This window comes from Oryzias melastigma, linkage group LG23 (assembly GCF_002922805.2).
Source record: "Oryzias melastigma strain HK-1 linkage group LG23, ASM292280v2, whole genome shotgun sequence".
Taxonomy (NCBI): Eukaryota; Metazoa; Chordata; class Actinopteri; order Beloniformes; family Adrianichthyidae; genus Oryzias; species Oryzias melastigma.
The window spans coordinates 11,880,484-11,899,924 of NC_050534.1; the positions used below are offsets into that span (position 1 = coordinate 11,880,484).

The 19,441-nt window shown below is 36.6% G+C and overlaps 1 protein-coding gene across 3 annotated transcripts in view; it reads left to right on the top strand.

Annotated features, from left to right (window-relative positions):
* The first annotated feature begins 1,058 nt into the window (after positions 1-1,058).
* ptpn12 (protein tyrosine phosphatase non-receptor type 12) overlaps positions 1,059-19,441 on the top strand; it is a 41,065-nt gene continuing 22,682 nt past the window's right edge. Inside the window, exons 1-2 of one of the 3 annotated variants that reach the window (XM_024288335.2) lie at positions 1,059-1,662; positions 18,394-18,502. In XM_024288335.2, the coding sequence (XP_024144103.1) occupies positions 1,561-1,662; positions 18,394-18,502 (211 nt within the window). In that variant the 5' untranslated portion in view covers positions 1,059-1,560. The remainder of the gene's footprint in view (positions 1,663-18,393; positions 18,503-19,441) is intronic. The other 2 variants (XM_024288344.2, XM_024288350.2) reach the window with 2 other exon arrangements.

A 19,441-nucleotide genomic window follows, 5' to 3' on the forward strand; every position in this document is an offset into this window, starting at 1 on the left:
TCTTCTCACTCCTCTGGACACTGAATGGTTGGGTTTGTTTGCTCGCTGGTAGAACTAAAGGAAAACAAAGCAACCCAATTCTCCTTCTTCATTTCTGCGACTAGCAGTGATAGAGAGTTAATAAAGCTTGAGTATCTATTCAGATCCTGTTTTAGAATGGGTTCAGCTTTTTTAAAACGTTTTTTATCACAGACTAAATCAAAATTAGATTTTTAAAAGGGTCAACATAACATTCTGAATGGTTACATCATATATTATATCTTTAATGTCTTAAAGTTTCTCAAAAGTAAAATTTGAACATAAAAACTGTTGTTTTCTAGGATATAGTTTCAGCAGAGTGACCAAAACTCATTGAAAATTGGCCTCAGAGTTGTGGGTAGGACTGTAGGCGTGGAGTAAGCCTGCCCTGACGTCCCATCATCCATTTGTTTACACTCTCTCCAGCAAGTTTACAGCCCCAAACTAATTAACGGTGCAACAAAATGGAGAAGCAATATTTTAGCTATCCTGTTGTACAGTTTTGAGCAAGATATAAGCTCAGACAAAGAAAACGAAGATGTTGCATTGGAATTTTGATTCACAGCGATTTTAATAAAAACATGCTTAGAAGTGCATTATTAACCTTAATTTTCTTTATATATGCCCTTATTCGTGAGAAAAAAAATACCAAAAGAACATGTTAAAAACATAAAAAACAAGATTTTCATTATTGTCTGGTTCTATTTTTGGCCATATCCCAATCCACATTAATCATTGGATCCGCTAATCTACGTGTTTTTATGCTTCATTATTCAAACTTCTATTTCCATCCTCATCACACATCTCGTCTTAAAAATCTACAATCATTTTTGCTATTGATTGTGCTTTTTTTTCGATCCATATCGCTTTTTACATCGGATCCATGAATTTCTCACGATGACTTTGCTGTGGGAATTAAAATGACAGACAACCATTCTGTCCAATTCGAACTGGGGATTTGGTGTGACTACAGCCAATTCAACCAATCACATTCCAACTCGGATTTCCTAACGACCAATCAGATGCATCTTTTTCCTGGAAGGGGCGGGTCTACATCTTGTTGGCTTTGCCCAGTCCGGATGTTCCCCAGTAGCGAATAACGAGCAGCGCTGTGTGAATGTGGCAATCGAGGTAGGCTGGGAGGGGTAGATTTTATGACCACACCGGTCAATTCCCCTCCTTCCCTCTCTTCTGTATATATTTTTTATATTTTAAAATCTTTTTAACCTAGTGTTTCCCTTTTAAAATCACGCCACGGCGGTGTTTGGACAGCAGGAAAGCCGGCGACGGCGGCTTTTTCTTTGGGACTAACGGCTGTCGTAAAAACAGTCCAGAAGAAAGAAGGAAAGGAAGAAACAACATGGGGCGATAACACGAAAATGTGTTGACCGACGATGACTCCGTGGGAAGACCCGTGAAGCTTATTTATTTTTTATTTATTCCCCCTTTCCCCTATCTTTTTTTTAATTTTTGTTTTCACATTTTAAAGAAATAACCTCCCCCTTAGCTAGTTTGGGAATTTTTGAAAACGCTACAAGAAGGATGGAGCAAGCCGGCATCCTGAGAAAGTTTATCCAAGGGGTGAAGGCCATGAGCGAAGGGGACAAGGAGAGGGGAGAGGACAACTTCGGCAGTGACTTTATGGTGAGTAAATCAGTTGGACCCTAACCCTATATTACACTCATTTTGAATAATCTCATTAGAAGTAGTCTCCACCTTTTCCACCCCTAAACCCTCCATATCATCACCCTTCCTGTGTCTTGGTTCCTTCTATCCCCCCAGGAGGTGAGGTAGGGGCGGCCACACTGCCCTCTTCCTTTTCCTCTCATTTCCAGGCTTTATATGGCGGCCTAGCATTGTGTCCCAACGCACAGACACACCGCCGACTTCTGTTTCTGAAATTCACATCAAGGAAAATTAGCTAAACAAGACCCTCAAAGCCCCCTCGCTCGTGCTGTGGTGGCGCTGCTAAGGCGGCTTATTGTGGGCAGGAGCAGACAGTCGCTTCCCCTGCTGTTAACCATGCCTGGTTGTTGGCATACACTAGTGCTTCATTGTCCTCTCCTGTACGTTATATGTGGTCTACCAATGTAATCATTTGAGTGGAAGTGACATGATATAGCTGCTAGCACACCAGCTGTGCATTCTAGGGTATTAAACATAGAAAAGTCTAAATTAAAAATCCTTCAAACATAATTAAAGATGATTTTTACATGTTTATGTTAATTTTAGCTTAATAAAGTTACCATATACATTTTAAAATGAATTTACCTACTTGCTTTTTTGCTTATATTTCTCTTTAAAACTCGTTTATAAACAGGAGTTTGTTTTCCTACACTCTAAATTTTTTTTTTTTTTTACGGTTAAAGGGCCTATTATAAACTATATTCATGTATATGGTAATAAATTGCCTAAGGAACAACATTTTTATGAAACATTACTTGTTTTTAAAGTAAAATGCCTTGATCTATGAGGCTCCGCCTTTCACTTCTTGCGGGTGACGCCCATTTTATGGCATCTACCTAGAGCTAGTGTGTCACCCACAAAAACGTGGATGTACATATAAAATGAAAGTGTTTTGCCGATCGCTGCTAGCCCAGTGAAGAAAGCAGGGGGCGATGCTGGCACCACAGACTCTTCCTGGAAGGGGTTGTTCCCCACTAAGTGACATCACAATGTGAGGACCCAGTTGTTTTTGTAGATTGCGAGGGGCTGATGCTCAGGATTGGGTTTTCAAGGAATGCTCAGAGATGCGTTGTTAGAGAAAAATACCACTCTGGGGGTGTTTTTCGTGAGAAATTAACAATGTAAAACACTGTCAGAGCTGCTGCTAGCGGGCGATCCAGCTGCTACTGGCCTGTATCCGCCCAGCTGTCGCCTAATTTCGTAATGGTGTCATCCATGTCTATCATTGGACTGCCACCGCACAACCTCAAAATGTGCCCGGGCGGTCACTGACTGATGTAAACTTTAGAGAGAGATCGTCCAGTCGTCGCAAATTTGTACTTTTTCTTGTCCACAGCCACCATGCAGCATGTAAAAATGTGACTGTCATCTCCTTATTACAGATGTTGCGGTATGGCCACTTGCCAAATGTATAAATACAAAAAAACGTACATTTAGGTCACTGTGTGGTGGCATTTTGTGCTATGTAACCGTCTTTATAGTATATTTAATTTTGTGTTTTTTAAAAAAATTGTAGTATAATTTATAGTTTTGACAAATGTGTATTAGAATACTTTTACATTTTTTATATGACATTGGATAATTCAAAATGAAAAATCTTAAATTTTATATGCAGTCACTATTAAAGTATTAGTAAGGATATTTACATGTCTTTGGCAGTGTAAAATTATTGCATTTTTTAACTTAATACTTGTGTATTATATACAAAATAAACATGTAAAATGGGAGATTTTGAGCATTGAGCATAACTTTAAGGAACATCGCTGTTGTTAACTGTCACGATGTAACAGTTTTATGCTGTAAAAACATTTTTGACAGTGCCCTTTTTTCCAAATTAAAAGCTCGCTGGAGTTTTGCTTTTTGATGGCTTCAAATTGACAGTTCAAAGAGTGTCGTTGGTATATTTAAAAAAAAATGTCGTAATTCTGGAATCTAGATGGAGCTTCTCCCACTCCCTGGCTTGTGAAATGTCTTTCTGTAAGAACGTTTGCATGAGGTGGTCCATTTAGGGCAAAGTTTAGGCTCCAATGAGTAAAGAATCTCTTGTAAGAGTGGGTCATGTATAACTATTTCAATACATCCATCATTGCACTTAGTTTTTATTCAGATGTTATTCTTTTTTTAAGCTTAGCTTATTGTTACTCTTATAAATTAGGCATTGTTTAAATATTAAGCATGTTTTCTCAAGAAAGAGGTTAATCAGCATCAGTTAACTTTTGCCCCTTCTGTCTACACTTGCAGGAACACACACCTTCCTTCCATACTTCATGCAACCAGCTTGCTGTAGCTTGCAACATTCTTTCTTGGCCTATTACAAAACATTTTGTCCTGGCTTTAAAAGTGGAGCTTTGTCAACAATTCTCACACTTTGAATCGCTGCTTTAAGGAGACGAAAACATAAATAGAAAAGTAGAAGAACGCTAAGTTTGTCTAGTTTTTTTTGCTGATGCATCTAGTATTTGATCTGTGCTTTGAGGACTGGATTCAGTAAACAAGGAGCTGATAGGAGTTGCGTAAAACAGGCTGAAAGTGAGGCTGTGCAAGACATTCAGGAAGTTGAGAAAAAAAATGTAAAAAAAATAAAATAAAATGGCCAGAATTGATCTATATAGGTTGTGCATTTTGTTCTTTCACCTTGCAAACACTGTTAGTGTTTTTTGGTTGTATTTCTGTGACACACATTTCATGCTAATCCTCTCGCTGGCTCACACATTTCCTGGTTCATTCAGATCAGTTCTGCTTCCATCTGTATCCATGTGTAGTAAGACGTTCTTTACCACCTTTAACGTCTTCGTGCATATAGGGTGTGCTTTTCTGAAGTGACTCACCAGAGCACCCTGACATAACTCGTACTCTAACCGCCTATTGTTGTTTATATATAGAACGTGTTTTATAGACATAATTGCAGGCTGTGTTAGGGCAAAGAGTCAAGATTATACACTTTGTTCAGCAGTCGTTTTAAGCAATTTGATAGAGCAGAATTGCTTTAGATTTCTTTTATAATCTAGTGTTGAAATCTAGGAAGAAGTGTCCTGTGGAGTTAGGCTATTGTCTTGTCAAGTCTGTTCCCATATGCGACCATATAACCCATTTAATTGCTGGAGTTGTTTCTGTGGGGGGAGGTTTCTATTTCTGTGGTGTTCAGAAAGAAGTAAATGATAGAAGTTACATGTGCATGAGGATGGATACTACTTCTTTCTATTGTTGAATTGTAGAACATTGTTTGATTTTATGCTACACTTTTAGTTGATTTCTTCTATTTTGCATTAAGAAAACTAAGAAAAAAAGCTAGTGTGTAGCTTTAACCACAGAATTGAGGTTAAAATTACACAAGTTTCAAGCCCATGGAAACATTTTAAAATGTTAAAAAATTGTTATTTCATTCAGAAATTGTGTAAAAAGCCGTTTCAGAACCGGTAAGCCTTTCTCATGACACAGCTCCCGCAAAATTGCTACATCTGTATGGATGCTGCTTCGGCAAATCCAAACCCTGAAAATCATACTTGTTTCACAAGAGGGCTTATCAGCTGGTCAAGCCAAGCTGCAACTTTTCAACCCAGCTATTAGTGCATGTGTCAAGCACCGTTGTGCTGATGTTCATGGACACATATTGGGACAGAGATGCGAGAAAAGATTCAACATCTGAAATATAAACATTTTAAGCAAACAAATAAAATGCATATGCAAACGTTTTGATTTATGCAAAACACATTTTCCCCCCAAAAAATGTAATCAGCAGCTCCAAGTTATTTTGTATAACTAGTCCTTTTAATGCATTGTATTTGAAATTATATATATATTTTGAAGTATCTAGCCCTGCCATTACCAACACTTATGATGAAATTATGTCATAGCTTTAGACTTAGCAGATTTTAAAGGTCAGTGTATTTATCTGAGGTTTAGTAGCAGATTAAGCCAGAAATACTTAAATAAATTTCTTGGTTGGATTCTTTTTGGGACTTTAAACCTTATAGCTTGTCACAGATGTTGATGACTGTACGTGTGAACTGGACTGAGTGAGTGTGATGTCACCCATAGAAAATAGTTTTATTCTGGTTCCAACAAAATAAAGTAAATTCAGTGTCCATTTTTTATATTCTACACAGAAAGCCACATTGTTGGAGCCAGGTGATTTCAGTAAGCAGTGATTGATCTGTCCAATGTTTCTATGGCAACCACTCGAAAGACCTTTGAGGCCTTTGATTGGTCAGTTTATAACTTGAATAACCTTCACTATAGAAAAAAAATAGGATTAGCAAAAATGTGTTAAAAAGGTAGGAGAGCAAGAATATTTTTTCTTATTATGAATAGAAATGTATTTAAGGTTAAAGTTGATTTATTCTGGAATATTATTCCTGCCTGTTTGTATTCAAAGTTATGTTAAAACGTTACTTATTAAAAGTTTTAAAAACTTAGTTTTAGTGTGTTCAATAAATGTTTATCCTGTTCGGCCTGCGATCTACAGTGTGTTTGAGATTTTGGCCCCCTGTGAGATTGAGTTTGACACCCCTGCTCTATAAGAACGTTTAAAAGCACAACTCTAAGATTAGTACGGTGGCCCTGAAGTGCAAATCACACCAACAAATCCCTCAACGCAAAAACATGTGAAAGATTACTACGACCATGTAAAAAAAAAATCAGGCAAATGCTAAAAAAAAGCTACACTATTTTTTAGAAATTAAAGCAAAATTCCAGAAACAAAACAAAAAGGAAACGTTTTGGAAAATAAAAGAAATTTCTAGAAATCAAACAATAAAACAAAATAAGAAACCTGAAAGGGTAGATATCATGAGACATTGCTGATTGGATGATGCCGTTTGTTCACCTTTTCAACCGAAAGTTATTTGGCATTTTATTCTTCTGTTAGAAGAAATATCTTCTGTTATCTTTTAACGAAAGATATTTCTTCAGGCGTCTGACCACAGCCACTGCAGAAGTTCAGTGATTACTCAATCAACTCTTCACCACAGTTTGGGCAAAACATCCTTCTGCTTTCCCTCTTCTTTAAAACTCAACTCATCAGGAATGTCCCATGATACTTAACTTTTCTGGTTTCATTTTTTTTTTTTTTTAATTTTGATCTTGATTTTCGAAAATTACTTTAATTTTCCCAAATGTTTCCTTTTTACTTTTGGTTTCTTATTTTTTTAAAGATTTTTTTGTTCAAGTATATTTTTCTTTTTGTTGTAATCTTAAAATATTTTTGTGTTGAGTGATTTGTTGTTTTAAAATATTAGGATTGATTATTATATCATACAGATGCTTCCCTATATGTTTTATCCCAGTTTTAATACAAAAAAGTCAAATATCAATGCAGGTTATCTACTTGTTTCTATCTAAAAGATATTTTCACCCACTGTCATCCAGGTGACTCTCAAAGTTTTGAGAGTAGTCTGTTTGAGGATCCAGTTCTGTTTGTTCATCTGTGTTTTTATGAGCTTGTTTTTGTGCGTGGTGTGGAGTGGGGTACACTGCAGGGCTCAGCTGCTGTTCCTCAAAGCGTGTGTGAGTGTGGCAACTACTGTAAGCCCGCCTCAAATTACTACAACATGAACTGAGACGTCCAAGTATCCTCTGGTGTCATAACCCGCCTTCATCCCCCCTCCCACCTCTTTCTTAACCAGAAAGTGGACGTTTCCGCTCTGCAGTTGTTCGTCTTTCGCAGTTTGTGATATGACCCACCAACATGACAGAGCAGCCTTAAAGATCTAGATAAGAGTCTGTGTGTGTGTGTGTGCAAATCATGTGAGGATAAATCAATTTACAAGAGTCATCATGTGTTGATTTGCACACAGTAAGTCATCTTCATTCAAACACATGTAACAAAGGGGGGGGGGTTTAAAGATGAACGGACCTCCACGAAGCTTGCCAGTTTGTCTGTTGGTAACGGTGAATTAATCCGAGCGGAGAAGCATTACACGTACAGGGAGTCTAAACCCACAACGACCCCCAGGCCCCTGAGGATTATACGAGGTTTGTCCACATCTGCTTCCTGCTGCAGCTTGGATCCAGAATGGGAAACATGCAAACATCAGTTCAACATTTTCTTTCTCCAGCGACAATGAAATGCATCATTTTATATTCAATTAAATATGTTTGTTCATTTTTGGATTCATGTGAGACTTGTTTTATAGAAATAAAACAAATGGCAAAAGTTGAGTCATGCTGGGATGTAGTACTGGTTTTCACTCTGGTCACATGGTGGTCAGCTGCAGAGTAGGGCTGCCACAAACGATTATTTTAATAGTCGACTAATCACCGATTATTTTTTCCGATTAGTCGACTAATCGGGTCATGCACAAAGTTGATGTAAAACACAAATCTTAACCATCATTCACTTTAAACTAACTAAAAACTATATATATATATTCACACTAGCATCATTATAGATGAAATGTAAGCTGAATTTGGCCGCAAAAGATGCTAGTGACGATGGCTGAAGATGCTGATAGCCAACTAAAATATGAGTTAAAGGCCAAATTAGCCTAAAAAAAGCCTAAGTTAGCAAAGACAGCTAGCATGTAGCTGAAATAAAAACTCCAAAATAGCCTAAAAAAACCTTAATAAATGCCAAAATAGTCCAATAAGCTAGCATAACACCATTATAACTTTCAACTTTACTACACTGACTCAATTTAATATGAAGTAACGACTAATCGACTATTAAATTAGTCGTCGACTATTTTAATAGTCGATTAGTCGTCGATTAGTCGACTAATCGTGGCAGCCCTACTGCAGAGCTGACGCTGCTGGAAGCTTCATGTCCGGCTTCAGGAGACTTTGTAAAATTATTTATTTTTTCATATTGTTTGCAGCTTTATTTGCTTTTTAAAACATTGATTAGTAAAAAAAAATTTTTTTTCTAAAGTTTATCTTGTTAATTTTAAGAAAAAAATCGAATAAAAAAAATAAGATTATTAAAATAATTCTTTTAAAATCTTGTTTTTAATCAAAATTTCTGTCTTTTTCCTCTGTTTCCATTTTCCTTGTATTTTCTTGATCTTTGTTTTGTCTCTTTACACTAAGGAGGAACAATCAGTGACCCATTAGCTTGAGGAAGCAGCGTGACTAACTATTGAGTTTTGACCGTCCCGGATTACAGTACACTTGTACCATGCAATGCTGACAAAACCTAAAAGGAAGTGGGCACCCAGAAGCGATGAAGGTTTAAAATTGTTGGCTGAAGTGCAATAAGAACAGGTGCTTCCTGTGACCAGTGTGTGACTGAGCACAAGATTTTGGTGGTTAAACATTTTCTCACAGATCCTTCATGCTTTTTCTTCTTCTTCTTTTTTTTTTTTTTTATTCTTTTTTTTTTGTATTCCTCTGTGTCTTCCGAAAAAAGATTGTCGGGTGGTTTTAAACTAAAAACAAAAGTGACATAAAGAAAGATAGAAAGGAAGCCTGGTGGTTTATAAAAGGAAATCATATTGCCCCTCGTGCCAATAAATGAGTGCTTTTTCTGTTTTTTGTTGCCTATTTCGACAGTCACTGCTCCACTGACCTATATTGTCATTAAACAGAATTGGCTGCACTATTATAGGTATTTATTCGTGTTTGTATAACAGTTTAGAAGATGGTTCAAATGAGCCGTTTGAAAGTTATCTTTGGAAGGATCTTGTGTGTTAATGAGGAGGCGGCACTCTCAAAGGCTGGGTGTATGACTCATGCAAGTGGTCAGGGCGAGGCCTGATATTATCAAACCCCCAGATGAGCTGGATTGAATAACTGATATGGTGTCATGTCATTGTACGAAACATTTTTTTTTTCATTTGGTTCTGAATACAGCTATTTTGTTTATGGTCTGTTTTCTTTAAAAAATACCAGAGACCAATATTTAGAAATGTGTAGTTGAAGTTGTATAGAGGTCAAGTGTGTTACTATATCATTGAATAAAAGCAAGTTTTGCTTAAAAATGTTTGGATTAAAGATCATTTCAAAAGTTGCAACATATTTCATGGGGTTTTATTAAATTTTAGAAGCTTTTATTTAAAAAAATACATATTTTTGATTCTAATTTCATAGTTTTCCTTTAAGTTATATATATTTAAGGGCACTGACTTGCACTAAATAAGTCAAATGTGCCAAAAGTAGGGCAGTTATGTTGCTCATTAATAGTTTTTTTTTCCTAAATTAAAAAAAAACAAGCATTTTTGTGCAGAAATCTTTTTTGTTCAACTAAGGCTATGGTCACATATCCCAGAATGCCACAGCGCAGCAATCTAAATGCAAGCATTTCAGTAAATTCAGCAGGTGGCTGCGCGGTGGCGGCAGTCACATTTTTACACGCTGCACGATGACCATAGAGGTTTTAGGAAAAAGATAACATTTTATGATGAATGTATGTAGCTTTTATGTAGTAAATCATGTTATGTTTCATGCTGGATGTATGCACATGTGGCACTTGAATCAGTAAGTGATAGATATATTTGATATTTTTGCCTCATCTGCAGATCAACCAGTAGATTTCTTCTTTCAAAAACAATACACTTAGTCTTGATACAATTCGGCTTTTCTAAGCATTGCTTTTTCTGCTTTTTGAGGGGCTGTTCTAAGAAGTTGTTGGTTAAGTCAGCAATTAAGTTAACCTTGTAAATTTTTTGTCAAACCAAAAAGCGTTCATTCGTTTTATTCAGATTTTTATGTTAGAATCCGGATGATTCTGTTGAAAGGAGCAGCTCTGTGGTTATTTTCTGTTGGATCATAAGAGCATCTTTCTGATTTTATATTGTGGAATTAAGGTTCTCCAGGTGTACCAGCAACAGGACACAAATAGACATTGTTGTTTTTATTTCTGGGGCTCTTTTTCCAGTTGCACTAGTTAAAAAGTCTGCAAAAGACTCTTCATTGAGATTTTCTAACCTTAAAGTTTGTAACTTGAATATCCAGATCAATATTCTTCACCAGAACCTGTTTGGATTATTTAAACTGTCATATTTTTCTTTTTTGCTAATTTTTCTCTTGAGTTTATCTCATTATTAGAACAACCGACTGATGCTTTATCAAATGCATTACCCTGTTATCGCATGAGTTACGTTCTAAAAATAACCGACAATAGATAAAATGATCAAAGAACCGGTGGTCATCTTACAGACCTTTACAGGTATAGTTCAATAGTTGCTGGATTCTGTAACGCCTTCCAGGTCACTTCTGATCCTATGGTGTCTACAGGACCAACTCTTGAACTTTTTCTACTTTTATTCATTTCAGCACCGAGTTAACCGTTTGTTGGAGCACACTGTTCAGCAAACAACGACGGGTTTATGCTCCTGTAATTTCCAGCAAACATGAATCGAATTGTCAATCCCCCACTTATCACAGTCTTGTCTTTGTAAAACTAGAAAATGACTTTCTTCCTTTTTCTTTCTTTTATCGATGATTTTGAAGACGAAGATGGAAATGAGGAAAGAAAAAGCAGTGGGGCTTATTGAGTGATCAGAGGGAGGGAGGCAGAGCAGCAGACTCACCCAGAGCCATTCAGAGCCTTTTAGTCTCTGCGCTGTTACACAGCATCTTTTCCCCACATGCTTGCAGCACCAGAGATGGATTTTTCTGAGAGCATTGTAGGGGTGACCTATTTTAGCTGGTGTGGGTGTATGCGTCTGCATGGAAGGTGACCGCCTCTAAAGCCTAACTGCCACCAGCACTTGGCAACCCCACTTCCTGGCCACACACTCAAAAACCTTTTTCTCCTCCGCCTCTGCAGGAAGAGCTTATTTTCTGCCAATCAGTGCTTACTGCTGAGTTCAAGAAACCAAACGTGTTTCTGTCTGTGTCTGTGTGTGAATTATTTAGCGTGCCTGAGCTGTACAGAGATGCTGGCTCGCTCAGTCAGAAGACAGAAAGTAGGTTAGATGCACTAACATCTTTTTTAGCCTCCACACATGTGCAGGTTTAGTCCTCCTCTTGGATTTCTCTGTTGCCTTTTGTCTCAATGCCATCCTTGAGTCATTTAAGACGAGTCATCGTAAAGAAATGTGACAATGTGCACGCATCTTAGTCACACCTGTGGGGGAGTCTGTGCAGGATTGAGCTTCAATGAATGTTTGTATGTGGGAGCATTTAGAGGAAACTGAATACTCCTGCTGTTAACTCCCCTCGCCGATTGGAAGTAAAATATCGAACAGGAGGAAACACGGAAAGGATCGAAGCTTTTAATTTCATCTTTGCATCGTGATCTATTAGCTTAAAAAATGTAACATTGGATAACATAACCACAACAAAACTACTGTGACGTTGTCTAATCGACTCTTAATGATTGTTAAAGAGTTTTCTTGTTTAATTCCCGCGTTGATTTTTTATTAATTTATTAGAATCCTTAAACGTTGGGCTTGGTTTAAGTTGAAGTTAAGTTTGGTAAAAGTTAAGTTTTCCATAATTGAGAAAAAAATTCAATTTTTGTGTAAACAAATTGATATTTAGTCAAATTGTGCCAAATTAACCATTTAATCAATATTGTAAACTTGTGATTTTATCAGTTTGAATCCCTATATTTGGCATTAAAACGCAACCCTAAAAAACATGGAATTTTTGTCAGTCATAATTTCTCAATTCTGTTTTTTGTAGTCTATTACAGCACCATTTTTTGTCTTTAAGTACATTACATTTGTATTTTTAGTGCAGTCTTATCAGCCCTATACTTTTTTTATTTTTTAGGGAAAATTATTCTAAGCATGTCATTGTGTTGAAGACCAACTCTGAGGGAAATTGTGTTTTTGGTGTTTTTAACCTGTTCTTTTTCTGATGATGGATATATTTAAATTAAGTTTGAAATTGCATTTCCTAGTTTTTCTTTATTCATATCATTGTGAATCCAGAGCAAGCGAGAAAAAATCTTTTAGAAAAGGGCTTATTTTTTAAGTAGATGCTGGACAGGCCACAGGCTTGGTGCTTCTCAGCAATAGGGAGGGGAAGGGGGGCGGAGTTGTTCCACCCCAACAGTCACAACTCGGAGGCAAATTTTGAATGAACTACTGTGGCTATGAAGAAACTTGTCCAAGAAAACATTTGATTTTGGCCAAAAATGACATAAAAGATCAGCAGGAATGCTTTTTTAAAAGCTCATAAGATGATCAGAGTGGGTCTTTAAGTATGTTGTACGGGTGACGACGATCAGACTAGAAAATGAAAAATACTTTTGTGTTTGTAAATGTTTTGAAAATGAAAAATTCAGTTTATTATTAGCAGAAAAAATAAAATGTTTAGCATTTTTGTCAATTAACAAATCTTTGATATATATATATTTTTTAATGAATTTGTTTAATAGTTTAAGAGTCTACTACATTGTGTCAGTAGTATGCATGTCTATGAATGTTACTGTAATGACTAAGATTAGACTTGTCATTGACTCTACATGTTTTCAATGAAGCGCATCGTGGCTAAAACTGTTCTAAAGGCGCAGAATTTGCAGATCAAAGGATGTCTAATCAAATTTCACATATCGTCTTTTCTTCTGCCATCCTTTCATTCAGAGTCGTCACTCTCCAGAAACAAACACACTTCTAGTTGTTGTTGGATAACAAACCTAAACTGAATGGAGAACCAAAACTGAGTGTGTCTGATTTTAATGAGGGGTTTTGACCTTTTTTGCCATCTTTCTCACCAACAATCTCCAGATGCTAGTGAGAAGCGACAGAGCGTGTAAAGAGAGCATGTGAGTGAAGGATGGAGGCGATGAATAAAAGTCCATTAGCTTTGTTAACAAGAACCACTTAAAAGCCTCGACTCTCCGTGTGCTCTTTGTCTCCTTTTTTTTCTCCTTAAAATCCCCCTTTTTCTTCTGTAACCCTCATATGCTTTCTGTTTTCTCTCTTTCCTTCTTCTTCTGCTCCACTTAGTTTATCTTTACTTACACCTTATTTAGTCAACAGAAATATACTTAATTTTTACTTTTTCATGCAGAACTGTTATTTTTTTATGATATCTATCCAGGTTTTTCTTGCTTAAGAATTTGCAGATATTTAGAAGCCATACATAGTTGTGTTAAATGTGTTTGTTTATGAAAATATGTGAGCTGACTGAGGAGAATTATGGTCATTAAACAGTTTAAAACCTGTTTTTGAGTTTTGTTTGCACCAGTACACACTATATTCATTTCTGATCCTCAATGGTTACATTACTCTTAAGATATGACAGTCATCCACATATTTGCTTGTTTTGATATTTTCAGTTGGTTGAGGTATTTTTTGTTGTTTGCTCCATGCTTTATGTCTTGTGTCAAAAGTCAAGGCCCAGGGGCCGGATTCGGCCCTCCAGATCATTTTATTGTTATTAATAGCCCGATGTTATCTTGTGCTTATTTGTAACTTGTATAATTTGACAAAATATATTTTTATGGAGAGTAAAATATTGAAAGTTATTTAAGATTTAAGTTGATTTATTCATAATTATGTTAAAAAGTTAGTTTTAAAATTGGCATTCTGCTAGCTTTTTGGACTATTTTGACATTTACGAAGATTTTTTTTAGGCTTCTCTGGAGTTTAGCTAATATTTAGGCTACATGCTAGCTGTTTTGGCTAATTTCGAAAAAAGTTTTTTGGCTGTTTTCTCGCTGACTCGTATGGGGATTTCGAACCATTCTATGACTTGTCACCTTAGACCTGTCAGTCATGAGAGACCCCTTTGGGGCCAGTAGCCTTAAACAGTTAGCTCCTAGCAATCTAGCTCTCAAATCCCTGGATGGATGGTTGGACCAACTCCCTTTCCTCCCTCACTCCCTGTTTGAAGTCCAGTTAAATGTGAAAATCGCTATGGCTTTGGACACGATGTGCTGGTCAGCCAAGGATACCAGGGCTCTGCTCCGTATCTTAGCAGAAGATAATTTACAAAGACAGATTGACAGGGTCTGCTGTTGGTAGAGGTAATGAAGCACACACTTGCAGAGCTGGTAAAGCTGAATATTGAACACGTAATGGAGTAACTTCAGGACACAGCGGGCCTGCTTGCCTTAGTCAGCCACTCTGAAAGAGAAACGAGAGTAGTTAGTTGGTTGCTATGGTTTATTTCACCTGAATAATAGATGATGTAGATTACCGTTCTGTCTCTTTGTGCAGAACACATTTTTATGACTGTTGTGTCATAAAGAAATGCCTGTGTATCTCAGTCTACTTAAAAGAAAAGAGGAGCAGCTTTGTGTTCGTAAAACACGATTTGTGGGATTAGCACCTGTGCCACAGAGCAGATACACTTACCCATACATCAGACGGTAGAACATTTGTCTGTTTATATGTACAAAGGAAAAATACAATCCAGTTTTGTTCTTAAAGATGAGTAATTTTGCTATCCAAGTATGTTTCTGACAATTTTTGGCTAAATAGAGTCAATATATTTTTTGTAATTTTTACCCTGGTAATAGATTCAAACTTAGTGATAGCTTAGCTTCAAGTCCCTCTCTGATCATCTTTTCATCTATTGTTAAAGTGTACCCAGTTGTTTTTTTTAATGGTCATTATGACATTTTTAGGCAAATTATTTTTTTAAAAGTCATAATTTTCTAGGAAATAGTATTAGGGATGGGTGATATATTGGTGCTAGTATCGGTATCGGACAAAATTTGCATAGTTTTGAGTTTATCAGTATCGGACTGATTAAAAACATCCAGTGATATTGTTCTGGCTGTTTTCAGATACACTTTATTTTTGACGTGGATACTTGTTCCTAATAGATCCTTGGTACTGGGAAGCTTCTGTTTATGGTCATAGGCAGTGATTGTTTTGACTGTTTTCATGTATGTTTTATATTTAATATGAATACATGTCATTTATAATAGATCCCTGACCATTGAAAGCTTACAGTCACATCTAACAGTAAAATCTCTTAAGATTATATGGGTATATTTCTCTACAAGTGGATGGATCACAAAATATGCTTTTTTTTCTAACTGAATTTTTTTCGTCTGCTCCTGATTCAAAATGATTTGAATAAAGACTAATCTGAAATGCAATTTTAAGTTTAATTTTCTTTTTATGTCCTCCATCATCAAAAAAATCCCATAAGATCATGTTAAAGACACCAAAAACACAATTTTCTGTTGAGTTATTATTTTTCTACATAAAATGCTTGTTAATGTACAAGTAAAAATAACATCTGTCTGAACAAAACCTTTGATAAATGCATCGCCTACAAATGCTGGTTCAGTTTTGCCATTTGCTTTAAATGAATCAGTTGTGTGAAGGAAAACTACTTAACATTTTTTTATCTCCTGTTTTTGTGCATCTGCATTTCTGTGTTTGTTTTTTTCTTGGGCTTCAGTCCAACTCAGAAGCAGACCTCTGTTGCAAATGTAATTCACATGAGGCCAGAGGATCTGTAATGGCATTACCACACACGCTGACATGAGAACACACATACACAGCTGTGATGCCGCCCACGAGCTCTGTGTACCTCTTATTCTGACTCCTTCTCCCCCCCCCATGCTTCCTCTGATTTTCTTGCTGTCTTTTGTTGCGGTTTACAACGATAGTTGCATTTTTAATGCACCTCAGTGCTGTTTGTGTGTGTCAGCAATGTGCTCTGAAGACAGCAGCATCATGGGAAGGTTCAAATAATACAATTGCAGGACAGCACTTTCGAGAGCAGGTTTTTTTTTTTTGGCGTAACAAACCCATGTCACGTTTCTAACACAAGGAAAGCCTCAAGTCCGGGGCCGATGTCAAGAGGTGGAGCCATCTTCTTAAACGGGCCTTCAGAAGCCTGAACGCCCACGCCAACTTTCTCAGAAACTAGTAGAGGGGAGGTGCACAACCAGCAAAAAAAAGCCCTGCAGAGATACCTAATGACCTCAATGTCTCAGAAAGCACTGAGAGATGTTAGAAGGCATTCCCCTCCCCATGAGGATGAGACCGGAGTTTTATCAGCAAGAATTTTTCATGAATCCAAAAGCTATTTCAGTCAAAGTTTCACCGTCATAGTAACGCTTAAAAAAAGTTTTGAAAATACTCAGAAAATTATTAATAAAACAGAAACTAGTTGTTTTTAAGAGGTTTTATTAACTAAATATTGTTGTTACGTTTCATTAACCTGCTCTAAAATAAACTTGGGTAAAAATGAATCATTAAAAGGTTTATTTGTTGTTAAAGAGGAACTGATAATGCTAAAAACTACATTATTCTTGTCATAAACCGGATGGTTCTTGTCACATCTGTGTGAAAATTGTATAGTTGCACAGGAATTGTTTTAATTTACTTCAGTTTTTACATTTTACCAGAGCAGACAAAGCAGAACCAAAAGTTATGTGGTGTAAAGGTGAAGTAAATATACTAAACTGGCAGCGTGGAAGGGCATATTGGCCTTTAGTTTCATGTCTCATTTCTACAGTTGAGTCAGTTCTGCTCCATAAATATTGCTAGGGAAGAGCACTTGTGTACATCCTGTTTTTGATGCTATACTCAAGTCTTAAACAAGGTTGTTGATTGCCTACAATCTTTTACTGAAGTGAGATTTTTTGTGTGTCAGTTGTTTTGCACCTGTGGTTTTCTCTATAGATCAGGGGTCTGCAACCTGAGGCTCTGGAGCCACATGTGGCTGTCTTACCTTTGCATTGTGGCACTTTGGTTGATTAAAAAAACAAACTGTTTTTTCAATTGAAAACGTAGCATCAGTCTTTTGATTTACAAGGTTCATAAAGTGAAACAAAACAGCCAGATAAGTAAAGTAAAATTAAAGTCCCATTTGGCATTCACACATCGAGATGTTTGAAATTTGCTCTCCGCTTCCCCATTCCTCGGGGAAGCGGTGAGCTGCAGACACAGCCGCGGTTTGGAACCCTTTGTTGGTTTATCCCCCCCAATGGTGCTGAGATGCATCAGCATTTTTTTTTTCACTACTTGCTTTACTCTACCTACTACTACAGTTGAAAAAGGAACTTCCTTTAAAAGTTAATTCTTTCTTTTTTTATGGCTATTTTTTTCTCTATGTTAATGTTTTATTTATGTCTAGAAAAAATAGTTCATTTATATTTATAATAGCAACAATAGCATAAACACAAGTTCAAATTAGCACCTTTTTTTCTAAAAGGTGAAGTAAAACGTTGTGCCTCCTACTGGGTTGTAGTCATGGAAAAATTGACCTGAATGGGTCTTTAAGTGTTGAAGGTTGCAGACCCCTGCTGCAGATGGAAACATTTGTGTTTACATTTTTGATCATTCCCAAATTTATACCTGCGTAAGCCTGGTGTATAGACTACATAGACTGTTCATTGTATGCAGCCAGGCTGATCAACAACAGGAGTCTTTATGCCCTTTAAGAATGTGTGACATACATGCCTAAAAATGTCTTACTTTCTCTAAAGTCTGCTGTTCTTGGCTGCCAGGAAAACTCTGGCGTTCTGACAGACTAGTTATTAAGTGATTGTTGTCTTTCCATTAACTGATTGTGTTTTCATCAGTGTCAGCTAGTATTAAATCCACAGTTTATATTGGATCACATAAAAAGAAAAGTGTGTGTACCTGAAGATGTGTTTGTGAAATCATATTAAAGTTGAAGTGTGTGTTTTCTGCAACACTGAAAAATATAATTCTTAGGGCATGTATAAATAGATTATCAGTTGGATCTTTTACTCTAAAGTTCTGCTTTGTTGCTATTCTGTCACAGTTTTTTTTGCATGTTTGACCTTTTATGATGTGGTTTTTGTACCCTGATGGGGTAAAAATATATGGATCATAATCGTACTTTCCTTTCTTTTTTTTGCAGCGGTTGCGGCGGCTATCAACCAAGTACCGAACAGAGAAGATCTACCCCACCAATGTTGGTGAGAGGGAGGAAAATGTCAAGAAGAACAGATACAAAGATATACTGCCGTGTAAGTTCCTGTTCTCTGACAAATACACAATCCTTTCACAGACGCTGTATCTGTTTGCTGTATTGACTAAATCTAAAATCGGTTAAAGAAAAAGGAGGTACTGGAAGTACCTGCTGGTTCTAAGAAGTCAAAATCCCCTAAACTTCTATTGAGAAATAGACAGTGATTACTCAGTCATTTAATTGTCAGAATAATCATTCTTGCTCTGAACATCTTCTTTCTAATCCGTATTTTTTTGTCATTATTTTTTTCTTTATCGGAAATTATTCAAGTTATAAACTGACCAATCAGATGCCTCAGTAAAAGCATGTACTGTATTTTCCGGACTATACTAAAATGAACATGTAGTAAACATGAGGGAAAAACAAAATAAAAAAATGGACAATAAAAAAAAAGTTGGCAAACAGCATAGGTCGCACCGGAGTATAAGTCGCAGTAGCCAAAAAATGCATAATGAATAAGAAAAAAACATATATAAGTCGCTCCTGAGTATAAGTCGCACCATTGGAAAATCTATGAAAAAAAGCGCGACTTATAGTCCGGAAAATACGGTAGTGTCCGCTGTTTCAAAATAATCACATTCTATGACTGTTTTTGAGTTCTACGTACGAAACGCCTTAAATTTTAGCCAGGTAAAAAATTTGACCAATCAGGGTCTCTGATTTTGGAGTGATGAATGGATGACGTCTCCTTTAATTCACAGAAGTGCCAACCGTTTTGAAAATTGATCAAGAAGGAGAAATTAATTATGGGGGTTTGTGTCCAACTGGAATAATACAACACCAAGTCTTTTATGTATCGGAATCGAACTGTGAACAAAAAATCCTGGAGTAAAATGAACAAAATTTGCACACCTCTTCCAACTGCCACATGCGCTAGTGTTGGGTAGTGACAGTCCAGTGTGAACACCATGGGCTAAATGCCTAGTGCGATCATAGC